A 24,365-nucleotide genomic window follows, 5' to 3' on the forward strand; every position below is an offset into this window, starting at 1 on the left:
GCTCAGTTGCCTGAGTCACCCAGGTGCCCCTACAACACACTTAAAAAAAAAAAAAGAAAGAGGAAGGAAGGAAGGAAGGAAGGAAGGAAGGAAGGAAGGAAGGAAGGAAGGAAGGAAGGAAGGAAGAGAAAAACTGAGTCCTGTTATAACACGCATTACCTAGATCCCACTCCCAGAAATTCTAATTCAAAATGCTGGAAGTGCCTTAAGAATCTGTATTTGCTGTTGTTTGAATCTGCCTTTTCAGTAAGAAGCTGGGGACTCTCATGCTACTGATTTTGAATTACAATTTGAAAAATAAAGCTATAGAATTTCCTATATGAAAAAGCCAGTCTCTCAGTCAAAAGCATAGTGCTCCTGCACTGATGGAAGAAGGCAGCCAGACGGACTATCCTACTGAGCTCAAAGACCAGTTCAATGTGAGCATACATGTAAATGAGAAAATTCTAGCAGGTCCAGGACCCAATTAAAAATGAATCCTCTTTCATAGAAGGTGAAGATTCTTTACTTATCCCTGTTGACTATGCAATGGCAATATACTCACAGGCTTCTTGTTCTGTTTATTTCATCTTGTTTCTAGTGGAAAACATTAGAAATCAGAAATAGTCACATTAAAAAAGTAAGGTCTATAGTTACCAAACAAAACAACCCCAGGCAACTGTTATATCACCAGTTAGTCCAGTGACGGTCAATTTTTCCATGACAATGAAATGACAGGATATTTGAGCCTCAGACTTCAAGTGAATAGTCATCTGTCTAGGCAATGACAGGACTCATCTACCAATTACTAAAATGTAGTAATTACCAGGTAACTCACAAAGGACAATAAAGTCAACCACTAGAAATTATTCCATTCTCCCTTTCAAGACAGTAGATTAGATAAGTACTATAGAACTTCCCTTTCCATTGAAAACAGTAAAAAACTGTTAATAAAGAAAAGTACTTCAAACCTAACATAAGAGAATTTAAAAAAAAGAAGCTATTGACCAAACTTCTTTGTGAACATATGTATTAAAATACAAGCAAATCTAACCTGGCATTATAGTAAAAGAATAACTGGGGCACCTGGGTGGCTCAGTCAATTAAGTGTCCAACTTCAGCTCAGGTCATGATTTCACAGTTTGTGAGTTTGAGCCCCCCTCCCCCATCAGGTTCTGTGCTGACAGCTCAGAGCCCAGAGCCTGCTTCAGATTCTGTGTCTCCCTCTCTGTCTGCCCCTCCCCTGCTCACACTCTGTCTCTCTCTCTCTCTCTCTCTCTCTCTCAAGAATAAATAAACATTAAAAAAAAAATTATAGTAAAAGAATAACTTATCATAATCAACTAGGGCATATTATAGGAAAGGAAAGATGATTTATTAATAGAAATTGTTTAATGCATTCATCACATTGAACAGCTAGGTAATTCCTAGCCATTTTGAAATGTTCAATGTCGACTCCTTATTTTTAATATACAAGCCCTAGTGAAGTATTAGATGCAGTAGGGTACACAAATCATAAGGGTACTGTTCAATGAATACTGTGAACACACTCGTGTAACCAGCATACAGATCAAGAAACAGGAATTTTTAACTTTTTGCGGAACCTCCATACTGTTCTCTAGTGGGTGCACCAGTTTGCATTCCCACCAACAGGGCAAGAGGGTTCCCCTTTCTCTGCATCCTCGCTAACACTTGTTGTTTCTTGTGTTACTTTTAACCATTCTGACAGGTGTGAGGTGGTATCTCACCATGGTTTTTATTTGTATTTTCCTGATGATGAGCGATGTTGATCATCTTTCCATGTGTCTGTTAGCCATCTGGATATCTTCTTTGGAAATGATCTAGTCATGCCTTCTGCCCATTTCCTTTATTTATTGTTTTTGGGGGCGGGGGGAGAGAGAGAGAGCATGCATCCTAAGCAGGCTCCACACTCAGCATGGAGCTAGATGCAGGGCATGATCCCACAATCCTGGGATCATGACCTGAGCCAAAATCAAGAGTTGGAGGCCTAACTAAGTCAGTCACCAGGTATGCCATGTTCTGCCCATTTCTTAGCTGTCTTTTGGGTGTTGAGTTTGAAAAGTTCTTTATAGATTTCAGATACTAACCCTTTATCAGATAGGTCATTTGCAAATACCTTCTCCCATTCTGTAGAACTACCCTACAATACAGTAATTGCACTACCCAGTAACTGCACTACTAGGTATTTACCCAAAGGATACAAAAATACAGATTTGAAGGGGCACATACACCTTGATGTTTACAGCAACATTATCAACCATAACCAAACTATGGAGGGAGCCCAAATGTCCACTGACTGATGAATGGATAAAGAAGATATGGTATTTATATATAATAATTTATTACTTAGGTATCAAAAAGAATGAAATCTTGCCATTTGCAACAACATGGATGGAGCTAGAGTTTATTACGCTAAGCAAAATATGTTAGAGAAAGACAAATACCATATGAGTTCACTCATGTGGAATTTAAGAAACAAAATAGGTGTGGGGTGGCTAGGTGGCTCAGGGGGCTAAACGTCACTTTTGATTTCGCCTCAGGTCATGATTTCAAGGTTCGTGGGTTCAAGCCCCGCATCAAGCTCTGTGCTGACAGCTTAGAGCCTTGGGCCTGCTTCAGCTTCTGTCTCCCTCCCTCTCTGCCCCTCCCCTGCTCGTATTCTGTCTCTCTCTCAAAAATAAACATTTAAAAAAAATTAACAAGTAAAAATTGGGAAATTTAAAAAATGAAGTATCTAGATCAGAGAAGTATAATATTAATATGCAGCCATCTTTATTATAAGTCATAAATACATTGGAAACCAACATGGATCTTTAATTTAAAAAATCTAGGATCTAGGGGCGGCTGGGTGGCTCAGCCAGTTAAAAGTCTGACTGGCTCAGGTCATGATCTCTCGGTTCATGAGTTTGAGCCCTGTGCCAGGCTCTGTGCTGACAGCTCACAGCCTGCAGCCTGCTTTGGATTCTGTCTCCCTCTCTCTCTGCCCCTCCCTCACTCACACTCTGTTTCTTTTTCTCTCAAAAATAAATAAACATGAAAAAAAATCTAGGATAAGAAAGAAAGTGGGGGGAGGGAGGGAGGAAGAAAAACAGAATAGATCAACTAGCCTTTGAACCAGCTATTTCTTCTAACCATCACACTTTCACCCAGAGAGCCATACTGCTAACCACCTCCAAGTTTTACTCAAGTCATTTTCTGTGGTTTATACACTAACCACCTTATTTATAATTACAACAACTTCAATTCTAATGTTCCCAATTACCTTGAACCATCTACTCTTTAATTTTTTTTTAACCTTTATTTTTGAGAGAGAGGGGGGCGGGGGAGAGAGAGAGAGAGAGCAAGAGAGCGAGCGAGCGCGCATGAGCAGGGGAGGGGCAAAGAGAGATGGAGACACAGAATTCGAAGCAGGCTCCAGGCTCTGAGCTGTCAACACAGAGCCTGACTTGGGGCTCCAACTCACAGACCAAGAGATCATGACATGAGCTGAAGTCAGATGCTTAACAAACCCAACCATCCAGGTGCCCCTGAACCATCTACTCCTTAATTGGCCCACTCTCTAAATTCCCATATAATTTCCTTATTCATTACATTTACTGTCTCCTCCCACTCAGGATCTTTTTGAGTTCTGCTTCCTGATGTATCCTAAGTACCTAGAACAGAACCAAGAATGTATCAAAAAATGTTTCTAAGGCACCTGGCTGGCTCAGTCATGAGCATGTGACTCTTAATCTTAGGGTCCTGAGTTTGAACACCACAATGGGTGTAGAAATTACTAAAAATAAACTTTAAAAATGTTTGTAGAAGGAGAGGATCAAAAGATAGAGGAGAAAAGGGGGAGGGCAAAAGGGGCATTGAGGCTGGATGTGAGAAAATGAGTATCAGGAGCAGAAATATAAAATAGGTACAATCTTTCTAGAGTATAACTTGACAATATCTACCAAAACTTAAAATGTGTATATCCCTTAATCCAATAATTCTGCTTAATAGAAATGCACTAATTCAACTGGTATTTATTGAGCAAAGGTACTAGGAATACACAGATAAACATTTCCCTTACTCATAAAATTTATGGCCTGAAGAACAAAAATATATATCAAACAATCATACATATTAAGTAACTATGAAGGAAAGGTACTTAAAGGTACACAATATATAATAGGGAAGGGGAGATCCATTTGCATATTCCCAAAAAAACACATTTGTATGAAGTTGCTCACTCTAGCACTGTTTCAATAGCAAAAATTTGGGAAAAATCCAAATATCATCCACCAATAGGAGAGGAGTTTTAAATTGTACATTTCAAATGAAATATATCAAATTTGAATTTGATCAATCTTGCAGTTCAACTATCAAGTTACCAAAAAATATAAAGGACAGAAGAGTAAACTATGCTATGGGAATATATTGAGCAAAATTCACAATATGGGAAAGTGTAAGTCAAACAAAGCCATGTAGTTAATGGCTTTGTCACTTCAATAAAGAACTGCAAGAAAAAAATTAGGAGATGGAGAAGGAACCCATAGATTAAAAAAGAACTATAAGATGTATCAAAAAAGACAACATAGGCAAAAATAAATTCTTATGTTTAGTGATGTACACTTGAGTGATAAAATATAAAGCAAGGAAGTCATTAGCATAAAGTTGGTAGAGTAGTTACTTTTAGGGAGATGGAAATTATGATTGGGAAGGGGCTTGTGGAGAGCTTTCTAGGGTGCCTGACAAAGGTCTATTTTTTGCCTATCTTATGTGAATTCATTAAACTAAATGTCTGTTTTATGAAGTTGTGTATCTGTTATATTCTACAAAAGATTTTTTAATATATCAAACAAACTGGGTATATCACTACAATCACCACCATCTGATTGTTTCATTCCCCTAAGGTCTTTAAAGGCTTCTCATTGTCTTCAAGATAAAATATAGCTTGCTACAGCTTTCAAATCCTGTAAGATATGAAGACTCTATGCCTCATCTCTGATCCTGCCCCACTCTTATCCCCTGCCCTCAAGTCATCTAGAATTTTCAACATGCTTATAAGTCCTGCTTTTTTATGTTAGTATCTTAGTACCATAAACTCTTTTCTCCTTCTTTTTTTTTTTTAATTTTTTTTCAACGTTTTTTATTTTATTTTTGGGACAGAGAGAGGCAGAGCATGAACGGGGGAGGGGTAGAGAGAGAGGGAGACACAGAATGGGAAACAGGCTCCAGGCTCCGAGCCATCAGCCCAGAGCCTGACGCGGGGCTCGAACTCACGGACCGCGAGATCGTGACCGGGCTGAAGTCGGTCGCTTAACCGACTGTGCCACCCAGGCGCCCCCTCTTTTCTCCTTCTTAACTGACTCCTACTCATCTTTCAAAACTTACTTTATGCCAGAGGTTTTGAAGGAAGTAAGGATCAATAGGTAGAGCACAGGGAAATTTCAGGAAAGGGAAACTATTCTGTGTCATATTATTAGGGTGAATATGTGTCGTTATACATTTGCCAAAACCCATAGAACACACAATGCAAAGAGTGAACCTACGGACTTTTGTTGACTTTTAAATTCTTTTCAATTTAGGTATCATTTCCTCTGGGAAGCCTCTCCTAACCACCCCAAAATTGGGTTAAGTTGTTTTCCTCCACTTTCACTTAATTACATGGTAGTAAATATATTTTCCTCTCTGGACTTGAGCTCACTAAGGTCAAGGACTTTCATCTCTGTATCCCCAGTGCCTAGCATGGTTCTTAGCATGAGGAAAAGGTGTCCAATACTTGTTTGTGCAATGAATAACTGTAACAATTGTTGATCTCTACAATATTTCTGTTAATCCTGTTTAGCCGATCAAATTCATTTCTTACCACTCTGAACCAATGAAATCAATAATAAAAAAAACCATAAGATGACCATGCTTTTACAGAGTAACAGACTGTTGTATATATACAACAAGTACTGTGACCAGGTTAGGCACTTAAGTACTGTACTCAAATGAAACTTTTTTTTTTAAGATTTATTTTTTAAGTAATCTCTACATCCAACATGGAGCTCAAATTCACAACCCTGAGATCAAGAGTCACATGCTCTACCACCTAAGCCAGCCAGGTGCCCCTCAAATGAAACTTTAATACATTAATCTGACATTTTTAACATACATAATTGCATGCCACAGTAATTGAACAGAAATGATAATAAGTTGATGTTAATGACTGCAATTAGCCACCACAAATTCTTTCTGGAAAAAGATAAGATAGAAATAAAGGAGTCAGAAGACTACAATTAACATTATTTTTATCAGCCAAACCATATTGTTACAATTTCTCTCTTTTCTTTGTTAGTTTGCCAACACCTATAATCATTAGTATCAACTGCTTATACAGATACCACATGTACAGTGTAATGCTCAGCACCCACTCTTACTAGACTCACTGTCCTAGACTCACTGCACTGCCCTACTACTAAAATAAGACTCTCTGTATACTCTGTGGAGTCTATAACCAACATATTTTCCTGACTCTGAGAGTCCTAGTCCTGGACTAAAGGTTGCAAAACTGTGAAGTGACTCATCCTTTACTCCCGCTACCAAGGGAGGATGTTCCAGCCAGTTACTGGCCAGGAATGAGGCCAGGAAGGAATCCTCCCTTCACAATTTTCTTTTATCCTACTATGAATATCTTTCTTTTCAATCAATACATTCCAATTAGCTTCTTCAAAAGTCATTTCTGAACTCATGTCTTCTGAACAGCCTTCCTGAACAAACTAAACACCATTCTTAACCATTTGCTTCTTCTCAGCCACCTCAACACTTTCCTCTCTACTTCCAAGGTATTACTATTGAAAATAAACTGAAAGAAATTGTCCAAAATTAAAATATAAGCAGAAAGCCAAGTTGATAACCCAGAGAAGGAAGTTTGAACAGCACACCAAACAAAGAGGGGTGCCCGCTTATTAAGAGCCAAAATAGGAAGTCAGAAATAAAAGAACCAGGATGGTAGATAGGGAAAGACAGGCTAAGCAGGAAGGAGATTCTGAGTCAATCAAGGCACAAGAACTTTCACCTATGGCTGTTTTCACTGTGCTCTCTGGAATATGATTTGTAAGAGGCTGGCTGTACCTAAAGGCCAAGGGAGGAAAAAGCAGTCTCATACTTTGCTAGTAGGGGTGAAAATAGCACAGCCTCTATAGAAGACAGTTTTGTAAAATATTCCAAAATGTTGTATGTATTGTTAAATGCTCGATGCTATAACTCAGCAATTCCACTACTGGCTATCATCCAATACACATACATGTATAAAATTATACATGGGGTGCCTGGGTGGCTCATTCGGTTGAGCCTTGAACTTCGGCTCTATTCATGAGTTCAAGTCCCACATTGGGCTCTCTGCTGTCAGCCCACTGTGAATCCTCTGCCCCGCCCCCCACCGCCACTCTGTTCCTCCCCTGCTCATGCACTCTCTCTCAAAAATGAACATTAAAAAATTATACATGTAAAATATCAACTTTAGCACTGTAACAGCCAATATCAGAAGCAACTTAAATGTCCTTTAATAGCAATTCCAATCCTAGGTATATATTCACAACAAATATATTCAAACAAATACTTGTAACAATCATTCACAGCAGCTCTACTATTAACAGCCAAAAGCTAGAAACAACCTAATGTCCATCAACTGATGAATGAATAAACAAAATGTGGTATACACATACAATGCAGTATTATTCCACCTTAAAAAGTAAGGATATCCTAACAAAGAAAAAAAGGAGACAAACAAAACAAAAAAGACTCTTAAGAGAACTAGTGGCTGCCAGAGGAGAGGTGGGGGTTGAGAAGGATGGGTGAAATAGGTGAAGGGGACTAGGAGTACACTTATTGTGATGGAAACTGAGTAATGTATAGGATTGTTGGATCACTATATTGTACACCTGAAGCTCATACAGCTAATGTTAATTACACTGGAATCAATTTTTTAAATGTTTATTTATTTATTTTAAGAGTGTGAGTGAGTTGGGGAAGGGTAAAGAGAGAATCCCAAGCAGGCTCCACACTGTCAGCACAGAGCCTGATGCAAGATTCAGTCCCATGAACTGTGAAATCAAGAGACCTGATTTCGGGACCTGAGCCGAAATCAAGAGCCGGTCGCTTAACTGACTGAACCACCCCGGCGCCCCCAAATTTTAAAAATATGGAGCACTTCACAAATTTACGTGTCATCCTCGTGCAGAGGTCATGATTATTGGAATCAAATTTCAAAATAAATAAAAATAAAAAACAAAAAAAGGAAGGATATCCTGATACATGCTACAACATAGATGAACTTTGAAAGTATTATGCTAACTGAAGAGGGCAGTCATAAAAGGTCACATATTGTATGATTCCATTTATATGAAATATCCAAAATAGGTAAATCCATAAAGGCAGAAAGTAGATTAGTGACTGCCAGCAACTGGGGGTTGGGGGAAGAATGGCGACTGACTGCTTAATGAATACAGTGTCTCCTTTAGGGCTGATGAAAATGTTTTGGAATTATATACAGGTGATGATTACATAACACTGTGAATATACTGTCACTGAATTATACACTACAAAATGGTTAATTTTATAAATTAATTTCACCTTCATTTTTAAAATGTCCATTAATAGGAACTGGTTCCATACATGTAGTATATATTAAATATATGAAGTGAAAAAAAGCAAGGTATGTTAACACTATGCAAAGCATACTACCTTTTGTGAGCGGGGCTTTAAGTATAAATGTATAAACTCTTGTGAATGTACAAACTCTCTCTAGAGAAATCCACAATAAATGGCAATAGTGGCTGCCTTGAGGCAGAAACCGAATAGCTAAAGGACAGGGTTGAGGAAAAAAATTTGTTTTTCATAGCATACCCTGCATCTTTTGATACAAAAATGAAATTTATGCATGTGGTCCCTTTAAAACATGAAAGTGGAAGGAAGGGCTCCTAGGTTCAAGGTAACCAAGAATCAGCTATCTAGAGAACACCAACATGATTAGGATACTTTAATGCAAGAGCCAGAATAGGAGACTCAAATAAAAGTGGTAAATGGTGGGAGAAAGATGGCAAAGAAAGATCTCTGCCTTCTGGGATTTTAGAAATGAGAATGGGAAAATAGAGGAAATTGATGAGGTGGGAGATTCTTCAGGATAGAGGCCAGCTAGTCAAGCAATCCTATTTTCCTGAAGGGCATGTGTTCTAGATAAATGGAAGTAATTAGGGATGTAGCATTTGCTCTTCTGCTTCCACTGCTCATAGTAATAGGTCTTCAGTCATAAGCCACCAAAATTTTAAGTGGCACAAAGCTTTCAACCCTTTAACAAATTAGAAAGGAGACAACATAATAGGTGCCAAGACACACTAGATTCCTGACGAAAGGGCTCTCAAAGAAGTGAATCTGCCAAACTAGTCCAGCTCTGTATATCTTCACTTTTTGAAGAAAACAACAGAGGGACTCATTTCCTTCTGCAGGATAGCAAGTACAACTTCGGTATCACTCTACTCTCTCTAGACCAATATGGTCAGCATATAATTTGCCATCTTTTTAATCCTCTCCCCATACTTTGCATTTATCCTACTATGAATAATCTTTCCTTCCAATCAACACATTTTAATTAGCCCCTTAAATATCATCTTTAAACTCATCTCTCTGGAAAGACTTCTTGAACAAACTTTATGGTATTCTTAACTATTTGCTTATTTTTCTGTCACCCGAGAACTTTCCCCTCTATTTCCAGGGTACTGCTATACACCTGAGGATCACCACAACAAGTAACATACTCAAGTCACTGCATTCGTGTATTTGTCACTTCTGATCGGTATGTAGGTTATGAGCTAGATCTTCGGATTCCTTTTCCATCCTCCCATTAATCCTCCTGCCCTTCTTCCTTGAACCTCAGAATATATTCTCTGGTCTATGTATCTACTCATTAAAAACAAGAATACTCCAAGAAAATACAGAAGCCTTTGGGGAGGAAGAAACAAAAAGATGTAACAGATAAACTTGTATGCAGAAGCTTTGAATTTCTTTTCTGTAATGCTTGCCTGGAATTTCCAAGTTTCACAAGAAAAGTTAAGAGAGGTGTTACAATTCTCATGCTGTCTGGTATCTGCTAAAAAGTCTTTATGTCTACTAAGAATAAACATGAACACCTTAATGCTTACAAATTACCTTACAATACTGTTGACAAGGGTTTAGTTATTGCCAATATCACATATCAGTTACCTGATTATGAGTCTAAATCAGTCTTAATTACAGAATCATCCTAGGAAATCGACACACTCTGAAGAGAGTAAATTTTTGACCCAAAGAAAAAGAATAATCCCAACAAACACTGCAAATTACACTCTTTTTCAATAATAATCATTTTTCTTGCTTTTTCTCCAGAAAATCCTTTCCCTCAAAATCCAGATGGGCTGAGGTCTCTCAGAGGCCAAAAACCAGGCTTCACTCTTTGGGACCTGACACATCAGACAGTGAGATATGGCTGAACAGACTAAGTCCTTACTCCTGCAATTCACCAGTCTAGTGGGGGAAAAAAATCCTATCACTTAGGAAGCAAAGGTAAGTCTAAGAAAACATTTAGAGTACAGTACACTAAACTCTACTAAAAGATAATGATGGGTGGTGGGCTCATGGGTATTATTTCCATTATTCCTCTCCAAAACTCAAATATGTTACAAGCATTCTTTCACATATTCAAATACTGCAAAATTAAAATTTAACTTATATTTGGGGGCTCCAGGGTGGCTCAGTGGTTAAGTGTCCCACTTCGGCTCAGGTCATGATCTCACAGTTTTTAAGTTTCAGCCCCACATCGTGCTCTGTGCTGACAGCTCAGAACCTGGAGTATGCTTCAGATATTGTGTCTCCCTCTTTCTATCCCTCCCCTGCTCGCATTGTCTATCTCTCTCAAGATAAACATTTTTAAAAATTTAACTTATTTTTTAAAAAGAAAAATTAAAGGGCACATGGTGGTTCAGTCGGTTAAGAACCAACTGTTGATTTAGGCTCAGGTTATGATCTCAGGGTTTGTGAGTTTGAGCCCTGTGTCAAGCTCTGTGCTGACAGCATAGAGCCTGCTTGGGATTCTCTCTCTTTCCTTTGCTCTCTGCCCCTCCTCTGCTTGTGCGCCCTCTCTCTCTCTCTCTCTCGCTCTGTCAAAATAAACAAACATATTAAAACAAAACAAAACAAAACAAAATTAAGATGTTGCAAGAGTAGGAGCGCCTGAGTGGCTGAGTCAGTTTAGCGTCTGACTCTTGATTTCGGCTCAGGTCATGATCTCATGGTTCCTGAGATCAAGCCCTGTGTCTGGCTCCCTGCTGACCTCATGGAAACTGCTTGGGATTCTGTCTCCCTTTCTTTCTGTGCCCCACAACTCACACACACTCTTTTTCAAAATAACCAAACATATAAAGAAAAGAAAAAGAAAAAGAGAAAGAGAAAGAGAAAGAGAAAGAGAAAGAGAAAGAGAAAGAGAAAGAGAAAAAGAAAAGAAAAAGAGATGTTGGAAGAGTATACACCAAACTATGAAAAGTAGTTATCTTGGAGTAGACTGGAGAGGGAGTATTACAGACAACTATCACTTTCTATAGTATACGTTTCTTAATCAAAGATTTTTACAGTGAAGATGTTACATGCATGTCTAAGGTTTTGTTGTTGTTTTTTAAAGTTTAAACTAAAAAGGGGACTAATTTAGTATGTTGGGGCAGGGGAATGACAATTCTTCGCAACACCCTGCAAAATAACCACAAAGTTTCCCTCACAAATTTGAATTCTAACACATTATCTGGATATAAACTGCCAGAATTTCTTAACTCAGTAACAAATGTGTGAAATTCAATCTAGCAGGGTGAATGAGGACAGAGGAAACATTCCTAGTGTATTCAAGGCCAGAATTTCAGGGAAACAGACCTTTGCCATGGGAAGCAACTCAAGAAATAATCTATTCCCTATGGCTTCAATAAATTTTTAAAACATAGTAAGAACCCAAAAGGGACACTGATGAAGGGGTAGTCAAATCTGAACTATAATCAGCTGTGAATATTTCACTGTAATATATGGTACTCTAAGACCAATTCAAAGGATGGAAAAAATAATCAAAAGGTATCTCTGATATATATACACATATGTTTGGACAAGTGTAAAACCTCTCAAATGATTAATAAGAAACTGCTAATGATGACTGCTTCTGAGGAGAGGACCCAAGTATCTGGGTATAGAAATAGAAGAAAGACCTTCTACTGTATTCTCTTTAATATTTTAAAGTTTGTGTGCCATTATGTATGTTTTCTATTTAATAAGTGAATTAATTTAAAAATAACACAAAAGGCAAAAGGCAAATAAGAAAAGCATATTTTTCTGAACAAATTATATCCTATGAGATTTTTGCCATCGAAGGGTGGTAGAGTCAAAAGAACATGGGCCTTAAGAGACAAACGGACCAAGGTTTTATCCCCAGCTCACCCACTCCCTAAGAAGTGACACAAAAGAAGATAAATGCTGGGAAGACCTGAACAAAAAAATACAAAAAATACAAAAATAAAAAAAACTCTGGTCTGCTTTCTTCACAATACCATGCAAAGTGGCCACCAAGATTTATAACAAGGAAAGCAATACACTGCACAACTTTTAATGAGACCAAATTTTGACATTGAGGGCATTGAACAGAACCCTCAAAATTCATGTCATGTACTTAAAGCCACATTATGACAAAAAGTGACTAGGAAAGTTAAGGAGCTAGAACATCTCTTTTATGAGGTTGCACTACAATGGATGGAGCTAAAAGCCAGCTGGTACAGGGACTACATAGCCCACTTAACAGGACTTGAATTTAAATGACAGTGTAAGTATTATGGCTTTGAGGAGTGGACATATTTGTAATTAAATCCAAGGTGACAGTGTCCCTGAGGAACCTGGGATACAAGAGTTCAGTAATTTCTCAGGTCTCCCAGGACTATCTTGGGTACCTATTACCCAATTTCAGGGCAGGGAACTGTTTAAGAAGGCTATCAAAAGTCCTAGTAGATCATAGAATGGTTTGAAGGTGACTGCCATGCAATAGCAACATAGCACTGACTGCAAAAGGATATAGAGGACACGGTGTTTTCTGTCGCTTCAAAAGTTACAGTGAGGGATTCTAGATCTCTTCAAGACACTGTTGGAAAATGGATTCATCCAGTATATACTCCTACAAGGATGCTAGCCCTAGTTCAGACTGTGAAGCCACAAAGTTCTCTAAGAATTAGGTCTCCTGATAGGCAGGGGCTATCAGCATGGTGGCTATCCTCATCTGGAAATAGTAATACAGGAAAGAAAATTACTGGAGAATAGGCCACAGGATCTGATGCCAGCCAAGCTTCCTTTTTATCTAGAGCTGTGCAAAGTGGTTAGCTCTGATGGTCAGGAAATGCCAAGTCCTCTCAAGTTGGTGTCCTCTGGTATAAAATACTGGGGGTGATGGGGCACCTGGGTGGGTTAGTCAGTTAAGCATCTGACTCTTGTTTTCAGCTCAGGTCGTGATCTCATGGTTTGTGAGATCAAGCCCCATGTCGGGCTCTGTGCTGACAGCACAGAGCCTGCTTGGGATTCTCGCTCTCCCCCTCTTTCTGCCTCTCTCTCTCTCTCAAAAATATAAAATAAACATTTAAAAATAAATAAATAAAATGCTGGAGTGGTAGTCTCATAGTCTATATGATCATACCTTGATGCAGTATGTACTTGCCAATTGGGTCCACTCCTTCTGGCACGGGGTGGGTCCAAAATGGAAGAAAGGGATTCTTAATCAGAAACAGATAAAATTTCCTGGCTACTAGAATCCACCATCTCCTGACTAGGAAAACAAGTCCTGGCCCCTATCAGGAGGTAACCATAATACCCCATAAACTTAAAGTTAGTCTTGTTTATGGTAGGTGGAGAAATAGGATTAAGAGCAACATTGGCAGTATCTGCTCAGAGTTTTGTGTTTGGTTGATTTTGGTCAAAGAATTATACTATCATCTGTACAGTGCACAGGAATCTAATCTTCCAGATGGGGAATAACTGGTTACATGTATAGAATGGCCCATTTCTCTGCCTCCCTCAAAAGATAGAATATTAGAAAAAAAGCCATAGCATGGCAGTAGACAATTTTAGATGGAAACCGAGAACAATAGGGGTATATAAGAGGATTATGTGAATGTAGTACAGAGTAGATATATGCATGTCAGATATGATGGCTTAACAGTAGTGGGAAACACTGAACACCTCTAGCTTCCTGTCAAAGAATCAATAATATCAGCATGATAGATCAGCAAATATAACAAAAAGTTGAAGGGTAAGTCATTTTATACAAACATGTCTCTTTTGGATATGTTGGTAAAAAAAAAATCCTTTTGCAGTTAGTGGTAGTCAAGTAAGATGTCACCACTTGGTAGCCAACCTGCGTATTAACTGACAATACTTCTCAATGTTTGGTCACTGGTATTTATGGACGTGACTCACACCCAACTCTTCTGAATCATACTTTAAGAAAAATTTTAAACAATATGTTGAGTTATGCCTTATTTTACTAATTTAAAAGACTGATTCATTCCCAGGGAATTTTGGTTTATAATATGATATGTCACTATTTATAATAAATACTGTAACAAGACCAGTGAAACACACCCTTCACAGACAATCAGAGAAATCTCTGAAACACCAATGGTGGGCTATATCTCAAAACTTCAAGCCATCTTCAAGGTCCTAGTACAAATAAAAATAATAGACCCCAAACCCTTTTTATTTCAGATATAGTAACTGATTAGGAGAGACCTTAGGGATATCACCAATAAAAGAGACATTGAAACTTTAAGAACCACTTAGCACTCTCAATCAAGAAATCACTGGTATTATTAAACTAAAATGTGTCAACCTCAACAACCAACTATTGTTCAATAGAGTCTCAAATCCAAACTGAAAAAGTAAATCTACATGACTGGCAAGTCCAGTCATTGGCAAATTGACAATGTGGCAAATCCACATTGTCAGGCCTGGGACCATTTTTAATACTTATTGTTTCCGTAATTATCATACACCAAATGCATTTGGAGAAAATCCTCAAGTACAAAAAAAATAAAAACAAAAATAAAACTTTCCTATATTCCTACCACTCAGAGCCACTATCAGAGCTGTATTTCCTTGGAAGTTTTTTTCCTATGTTTATGTGTAAACAATTTTTTAGATAATTGAGATCATATTATTTAATTACCTAAGAATCCTTTTTAAAACTTATTCACATAAATGTCTGCTGTATCTTAAACTATTTAAAAGCATAGTACTCCATTACATGGAGATGCCACAATTATCCATTCTTCCAATATTTTTGCATTTTTTCTCCACTATAATTAAAATCTAAACATAAATGTTCCTTTGCATCAAGTTACTTTCCTTGAATATCTCCTAGAAGTAAAATTACTGAGTTAGAAAGGTTGTGCTAATTTAGACACCCTAGCAGAGTATGTGAGTAATCATCTCATCAAATCCTTGCCAGATACTAAATCACTTTTTGATTCACTTCTCAATTGCAGCCAGCAATACCATCATTGATAATATAGCGGGGAGGGGGGCGGGGATTGTAACAGCCAGACATGTATAAAAATTGAAAATAGCAGAAAGTTGTAGAACTTAGTAGTCCTAAAACTGTTTTGTGTGACAACATGGTGTGCTGCTTCATTCTTTGACAAGACACAGGTAGAAATATCCTTACTAAAGAATGAAGTTTGAATATCACAGAAATTTTAAACACATTTGGAGAAGGAATAAACCAGTTTCTCTCTCCACACCAACTTCCTATTATGTTTAGCCCTGTGGCTAAGGTAAATATTCACATTATACCATTTGTTGCACATGAGATTTGTATCTAATATGCAGACCAAATTGCACAGCCTCAGAATATCTCAATAAATCGAAAATTACTCAAATATGAAAAAGCTGCCATGTACATAAGACCTGCAAAAGTAAGCAGGAGGTTCAAGCATGCAAAAAACATGCATCTGAGGGTGTCTGCCACCAATCCTAACAACTGACTTAGTGTGAAAATAAGACACTGCAGTTAAGTAACTGCTTATGGCACAGATATGTCTTTGTATACTGGCATTCACTGAAATATCCTAGATCTTCTCTAGTTCTTGATCATTGGTACACAGAGAACACTTTTTTTTTTAATTTTTTTAATGTTTGTTTATTTTTTGAGAGAGAAAGAGTGCAAGCAGGGGAGGTACAGAGAGAGGGAGACAAAATCTGAAGCAGGATCCAGGCTCCGAGCTGTCAGCACAGAGCCTGACTTGGGGCTTACACCCATGAGCCATGAGATCATGACCTGAGCTGAAGTCAGATGCTTAACAGACTAAGCCACCCAGGCACCCCTACAGAGAACACTTCTAAGACTTCTCTTAATCCTGCCCAAGTGGCTCCACTAGGACCAGAGTCCCACTTTGCTACTTCTAGAGAGCCTAGGATTCATTCACAGCATGTGCAACTTACTGGAACACAAAAATCTCCATGATGGCCCATCTGCCTAAACACAGCACCGAGCCATTTCCTTTTTTGTTTGTTTGTTTTGTTCATGTAAGCTCTATGCCCAACTTGGGGGCTTGAACTCATGACCCTGAGATCAAGAGTCACATGTTCCACCAACTGAGTTAGCCAAGCACCCCAAGCCATTCCCTCTTTGGGGTCCTACTGTTAACCAGAACTCTAACCCAGAATGTAAGACGAAGTCCCAATATGCCTACTCTGGTGACTATCTTTCATTTTCCTTGCATCTCTCTCCTGTCACTCAAATCAAGAAAATCTTTCCTTAGTCAGAAATAGGCAGACTAGAGTGAAGCTCTCCTTCCTCCTATAATATTCATCTAAAACATTTTGCACATTCTCCAGAATATTCTCTTTCTAGCTTTTAGGAAACTAAAGCCAAGAAGACCATTTATTCTGCTCTTTGCCTTCCATATCTGTCCCTGAAGTAATGGGCACAAGACAGCCTAGTTGCTTGAACTGGCAATAATAGATGGGATAAAAAACATAGGTATATAATAATTACCTTCTAATATATCATATATCACAGTTACCAAAGGAGACTAAAACATCCTAAGATAAAAGTGCGAGCAGAATGTTATTACTGGATATTAAATTCACCATCAGAAAGGTTTGCCCCCAAAGAAAACACTGGGAAGTATATAGTTTACCCCAATAGTTCTAAATAATTCTATCACTTTTAAGAGTAGATCCAAATAATTGGGACCAGAGAAACCTTCAAATCAAAGTGAAGACTAAAGGCTCCTTTAGAGGAGCAGTCATTTCTGAAAATATTCTGAAGACATCTCAAAAGTAACTGCAGATAACTGACCCTGAAAGAAAGGATAGTGCAGGACCATCCATGTGAAGGCATCTCAGGACTAGGAAGTTATAGGGTCATATGATACAACAGCTAAAAGAAACCTAGAAACCATTTAGACCAACTCTCCCCTTCTATACATCAAGAAACTGAAGTAGACAGTAAAAAGACTTCTAAAGTCACTCAGAGAGATAGGAGCAAACCCAGATCTAGAACAATGACTCAATTATTCCATTACTCTTAATAAATCTTACCTATTAAAAGTAGTACATTGTTGGAGGCACCTGGCTAGCTCAGTCAGAGTATGTGTCTCCTGATCTCAGGGTCATGAGTTCAAACCCCACATTGGGTGCAGTGATTACTTAAAAAAAAAAAAAAAAAAATGGTGGTACATCGTTAAATATACTTAGAAAATGTAAGGTGCAAAAGGGGATTAAAAAGTCATAATCCCAGGGGTGCCTGTGTGGCTCAGTCAGTTAAGCATCCAACTTCAGCTCAGGTCATGACCTCACGGTTCACGAGTTCGAGCCCCAAGTCGGGCTCTGTGCTGACAGCTCAGAGCCTACAGCCCGCTTCAGATTCTGTGTCTCCCTCTCTCTCTGCCCCACCCTCCCTCCCTCCCTCTCTCTTTCTCAAAAATAAACATAAAAAAAAATTTTTTTAAGTCATAATCCCATAGATGAATAAAGAAGATGTGGTACACAAACATAATGGGATATTACTCAGTCATAAAAAGGAATGAAATCTTGCCATTTGCATTAACATGGATGGATCTAGAGGATATAATGCTGAGTGAAATAAGTCAGTCAGAGAAAGACAAATGCCATATGATTTTACTCATATATGGAATTTAAAAAACAAAATGAACCAAGAAAAAGAGACAAACAAAAAACGGATTCTTAAATGCAGAGGACAAACTGGTGGTTACCAGAGGGGTGGAGGTAGGGAAAGAGGTGAAACAAGTAAAGGACATTAAGAATACACTTATCATGATGAGCACTGAGTAATATAAAGGATTGCTGAATCACTATACTGTATACCTGAAACTAACATAGTACTGTGTGTTAATTATACTAAATTAAAAGAAGAAGAAAAAAAATAGTACCATATAAGTGTTATAGTTAAGTTTTTGAATCCTTCAAAATAATCCTTCAAAATAATCCCTGCTAGGATTTCATTTGGAACTACACATTGATTTCTTTTACATTAAAACTAGAAGAATAAAAAAAAAAAGTCAATTCCCCATATCAGAAACAAATTTGATTAATATTCTGGTGCTTCTATTTCCAGATATTTTCACTCTAATTGTATAAATACATTTATATACATGTATTAATCTGCTTGGGCTGCCATAACAAAATGTCATAAACTAGCTGCTTAAACAGTAGAAACTTATTTTCTCACAGTTTCTGGAGGCTGAAAAGTCAAAGATCAAGGTTCTGGAGGGTTTGATTTCTAGTGAGACCTCTCCTACCTTGCAAATGGCCACCTTCTTTCTGTGTCCTCACATAGCAGAGAGAGCTGTGGTGTCTCTTCCTCTTTTTAAAAGGGCACCAGCCCTATTAGATTAAGGCCCCCCAATGACTTCATTTAACATCTTCTCACATGTTCTATCTCCAAATACAATCACACTGGGGGAACACAATTCAGCCCACAGCATTCCACCTCTGAACCCCCCAAATTCATGTCTCTATTGCATGCAAAATACATTTTTTCCATCCCATCAGCCCCACAAGTCTTAACTCCAACTCTAAAGTCTAAAGTCCAAAGTCCAAAGTATCACGTAAATATCAACTAAGTAGATACAAATGAGACTCCACGTATGATTCATCCTGAGGCAAAACTCCTCTCCAGCTATGAACCTGTGAAACCAAACAAGTTCTGTGTTCCCAAAATACAATGGTGGGCATGCATAAGAGAGAGATTCCCATTCTACAAGAAAGAAAAAGGAAAGATGGAAAAGGTAATGGATCCCAAGTAAGTCCAAAACCTAGCAAGACAAATTATATTAGATCTTAAGGCTGTAGAATAATTCTCTTTGTTTTGACATCCCACTGGGGTGGCAGCACTTCCACAGCTCTAAAGGATAGCCCTGCCCCATGGCTTTCTGCATTGCTCTATCCCTCTGAAACACAAGGAAACAGCATTAATTGCCCTTTGGGCCTGTGCTGAGAGTGGCAGCCCTGATAATCTCTGAATCAATCACCTTCCAGGTCATTCTTCCCTTTCCTCAAGAAAAAGCACATGTTCACAGCCAAACAACACCATGGTCTGATCCTATAGAATCCAAGAAGTCTAAGTCTTCACTGCCTCCCTCTTTCTTCGTCCCAGTTAATTGAAACTGGCAGTGTCTCTGCTGATATCCCATTTCTACTTCTAGATTCTGCTGAGTTTGCTGGTTAATCCATAGACCAAACCCACGATCTCTTTATTGTTCTCTTCAAAACAAACTTTCTCATTTTTTACAATACAAATTGGCTAAGGAACTAAATTATGGTTCCTTTTTACTTAACAATTCCTTCTTCAATTCAACTCTCTCCTCTCTCATTTTACTATAGGCAGTAAGCAAGACCCAAGCCACATCTTCAATACTTTGCTTAGAAATCCCCTTACAAATTTTTATCTTTCACAAACACAACAATTTAGCCAAGTTTATTGCCAGTTTGTAACCAGGATTGCCTTTCTTCCAGTTTCCAATAAACTGTTCCTTACTTCCATCTGAGACTACTCCAGAATGGCCTTCGATATCCTTATTTCTGCCAACAGTCCCTTCACAGCAATCTTGCCTTTTTCTAGTAAGCGCTGGAAAATTCTTCCAGGTTTTACCATCTCCCAGTTCCAAAGCCACTTCTTCATTTTTAGGTATTTGTTTACAGCAGCACCCCACCTTTAGGAACCAATATCTCTATTAACCTGCTCAGGCTGCCATAACAAAATACCATAGAATGGGTAGACTTAACAGAAATTTGTATTCCAGTTTTGGAGGTTGGGAAGTCCAAGATCAAGGTGCCAGATGATTTGATTCCTAGTGAAGGTTCTCTTCCCAGCTAGCAGATAGCCAGCTTCTTATGTCCTCACACAGAGAGCTCTGTTGCCCTTTTCTCTTATAAGGGTACAGACTCTATCAGATTAGGGCCTCATTCTTATGATCCCATTAACCTTTATCACCTCCTCAGAGGCCCAATCTCCAAAGAGAGTCATACAGGAGCTAGGGCTTCAATGTATGAATTTTGGTAATGTGCAATTCAATCCATAGCAAGAAGCCTTAAATTACACATACACACAAAGTTTTATATACTGTTTTTTTTAGATTTTATTTTCAAGTCACTTCTACACCCAACATGGGACTTGAACTCACAACTCCGAGATCAAGAGTCACATGTTGTTCCATCTGAGTCATCCAGACACCCCAATTTTACATACTTTTTAACTTAAACTTTCATTAAAATGTCCTTTTATTATTCAAAGCATAATTTTAAATAAATGCATAATATTCAATCTTATGATCATTTACTGTTTAACTATAGTCATTTTCAAGTTTTGTTATTTAAATAATTTCATAATCAATATTTTTGTACACAAATCTTTGTCCCCTTCTCAATTACTTAGGATAAACTTTCAAAAATTCAACTGGTGAATCAAATGATTTTCTAATTGGAAAAAAAATACCAGTAATATAAACAACTAAAAAAGCAAAAAATTATTTTTTATGATTATTAATGGATATTAAAGAATCAGGACAACCAAATAAAATGTGTGATTTTTGACTGGATCATACAGTGTGTGGGGGGGGTGCGGGGAACAGCTATAAAAATATTTGGGGGACAACAGTGGAATTCTTAATTTGCACTATATATTAGATAATATTATTGTGTGAGTGTTAAATTTCTTGATTCTAATCATGGTATTCTGGTTATATAGACTGTCCTAGCTCTAAGAAGATACAATGCTGATGTGTCACGAAGTCTGAAGATTATATCCAAATGATTCAGAAAATATGTGTATTTTTGGGTATGTAATTCCTAATCTGAAATGGGACAACAGTAAAAACCTATGTCTTAGGGTTATTGTGAAGATTAAATAAGTTAGTACATTTTAGCTCTTATAGCAGCATCTGGCATACTCTAAGACCTCAAAATATGTTACTTAGTATGGTTTTTCTTATTAGAAATATTACTATAACCACTGCTTTCAACCAGGAGTTGTTAAGAGTTTGGCATCTGGTTCAGAAAAAAACTACAGTAACACAAAAGAAGCACAACACACACACACACACACCCCCCAGAGGTTGAAAACTGAAAGAGAATAGACTCCAAGTCAGTCCTTTAGTGTTTCCTCAAGCTATTTTGAGAGAAACTGAAAAGGTAGCCAATGCAGGTCTCATTTCAAGAATGAATCTTCGTAGTCTGGGTAAATTAATCTCAAGAGAAATGACAAGTTCTCTCATTCAATTGTTTATCAAACTTTATTGAGGTTTACTATACTATGTATCAGGTATGGAGAAAGAGGCTAGGAATATAAAATAGAATAATGTCTATGCCTTTAAAAACCGTGTTGTCAAAAAAAAAACTGTGTTGTCAAAGAAATAAACATAAATTACAGTATATAATGGGTTATATGATGGATGTGTGCACAGAGTACTCCGAAAGGAGAGGTGAGACACCTAAGCAAGACATGGGGGAAGGAGGAAATGGCAAGAAGAATTCCCAGGGGTGATGACATTTAAACTGAGCTTTAAAGAACAGTAACAGATAAAGGAGACAAAATGGGAAAAATCATTCCTCCAGGGGTAAAATCTTGCAAATGGAGATTAAAAGATGAGCACCAATGCCCTGCCTATAGCCACACATAATCAAAAGGACTCTTCCTAAAGCCAATGGTCAGATAACCATTGAAGATATAGGCCTGAATATGTGTGCTTCCAGAATATCTTCTGTTTACACACATCACTTCTCCACCCTCCCCAATTAAAAAAAAAAAAAAAAATCCATGTTTGGAGAACTGACAGCTGTGATTAAGGAGATTCAGAGACAAGTTTCTCACTTACAACACTGGGCGGCAGCAGTGGGTAATGGCTTCCTCTGGCTTTCTTCTTGAATATAATACTAGAAGCAGAAAGGAGAAAGAAAAAAAACAGGTAAGAGGCCCAAGTAAAGCAGGAAAAAAAATCAAAACAAACAAATGAACAAAAACAATCACAGCTACATCTAAAAAAGTTTAGCATTTGACTAAAGTCAAATTTTTATTGAACAGAAACAGATCATCCTGATTTCCCCGTGTGATCCTGACATATAGGCCAGACTATGAAATATGCGACTGGTCCAATGTAACAGGCTAAAGCAGGATAGCAGAAGGCTGTTCTGACCTCGGGCACCTGGGTATGCACATGCTCTGCCAAGCAGCTGTAGAAGGCTTAGTTTAGAAGCCTTAGAGGGCTTATGGCTAATGTACAGATTTCCCCATTTGGGTGAGAGAACTGAAAACCTCTCTGAAACTGAGTTTTCTCATCTTTAAAAATGTGTTTTTTCCCTCACAAGGTCATGTGGAAAGTGGAATTACATATTTCAGCATGTAAAGCAACACCTAATACCTACTAGAGTCCCCTTCCCACTTACATTCTAGCTTCCCCAAGCCAACACCACCATCACAATCAGAAAAAACAGAGTACTGAAGTCATTAAAAAAAAAAAAAAAAAAAAAGGTTCTATAAAAGGGAGAACTAAATGCAAGTCTTGAGGATGGGCAGGGTTTGTAAAGGCAAAACAAGGAGAGAAAGGCATAAACAAGTTAACACAGGTATATAGTCTGAAAAACAGAATAGTTTGCTTCAGAGCCTACTGGAGGATTCGATTCAAAAGATATAATTTGGTCCAACAATTTGCAAATAGAACATCTGAAGTTCTCATCCTGACTCTGCTACTAATTACTATGCTCTGGCGTACTGGGCAAGACAGAGCTCTCTAACATCGCCAACATATGAGTCATTCATTCAACAGGTATTTCTTGAGTAACCCTCATGTATGAAAGTCTTAAAGTTTGTGTAATATGGTAAGGAGTTTGGACTTTAATGTGTTGGGAAGCCACTTATAATTTTAAACACAAGAGGGATAGGACTCGATTACACTCTAAAAATCCTTCTGGCTGCTGTGTGAGGTGAACCATAGGGAACAAGAGGCAAAGACTAATTTTGTCTGCAATAATCCAGACAAAAGTTTACAGCAACTTACATAGAAGTATTAGTGGTAAAGGGCATTTCAAGTAGTTGGATCCAAAATACAAAACACTTTTTGTACATAAATATACTATTATATGAAAGTATTTTATAAGCAATAAACTATGATACAAATATCAGAGGGAGACACTGCCATTATTGCTTCCAATAGGGAATAATCAGAAGTCAAGCACAACTTAAACAATTTAATAGTAATAGTAAAACTGCCAATCATAAAAATGCTCACAAATTCTTGAAGGTTAAGCAACCCACCACTCCAAAGTAACAAGGGGACTTGCTTATAAATAAGAACCACTACAAATGATGATGATTTGGTAGGCAGTACATAGATCTAATAGTAAGAAAATTCTGTAATTTTAATTTTTCATTTTTTTTAAGAAGGCTCCATGCCCAACATGGGCCTTGAATTCACAACCCTGGGATTAAGAGTCTCATGATCTACCAACTGAATTCTAATCACATTCTAAAGCTTTTAATATTAAACTAGAAGAACTGAGATCTAAGAGGGGAGAGTAGATATTTTCAAAAGACCTATTTCAGGAATCTCCTCCAAGCCCAAAGCAGAAAGATAAAGACCAACTAAAGCTTAATTAATAATATTAAGGGGGCACCTAAATGGCTCATTTGGTTAAGCATTGGACTTTTGATTTTGGTGCAGGTCATGATCTTACAGTTTGTGAGATCAAGTCCTGCATCAGACTCTGCACTGACAGCACAGAGCCTGCCTGGGATTCTCTCTCTTCCTCTCTGCCCCTCCCCCACTCACAAGCACATACTCTCTCAAAAT

General features: G+C 37.9%; 1 protein-coding gene across 12 annotated transcripts in view; it reads right to left on the reverse strand.

Moving 5' to 3' along the window:
* The window catches only part of UNC13B (unc-13 homolog B), a 237,719-nt gene that overhangs the window by 112,206 nt on the left and 101,148 nt on the right, over window positions 1-24,365 (reverse strand). For all 12 annotated transcript variants that reach the window (XR_008291122.1, XM_053204957.1, XM_027039368.2 and 9 more), the window contains one exon: window positions 22,395-22,452. Coding sequence is in view for 11 of the 12 variants with exons in the window: in XM_053204957.1 (XP_053060932.1) it covers window positions 22,395-22,452 (58 nt within the window). In the remaining variant the exon portion in view is untranslated. The remainder of the gene's footprint in view (window positions 1-22,394; window positions 22,453-24,365) is intronic.

This window comes from Acinonyx jubatus, chromosome D4 (assembly GCF_027475565.1).
Source record: "Acinonyx jubatus isolate Ajub_Pintada_27869175 chromosome D4, VMU_Ajub_asm_v1.0, whole genome shotgun sequence".
Taxonomy (NCBI): domain Eukaryota; kingdom Metazoa; phylum Chordata; class Mammalia; order Carnivora; family Felidae; genus Acinonyx; species Acinonyx jubatus.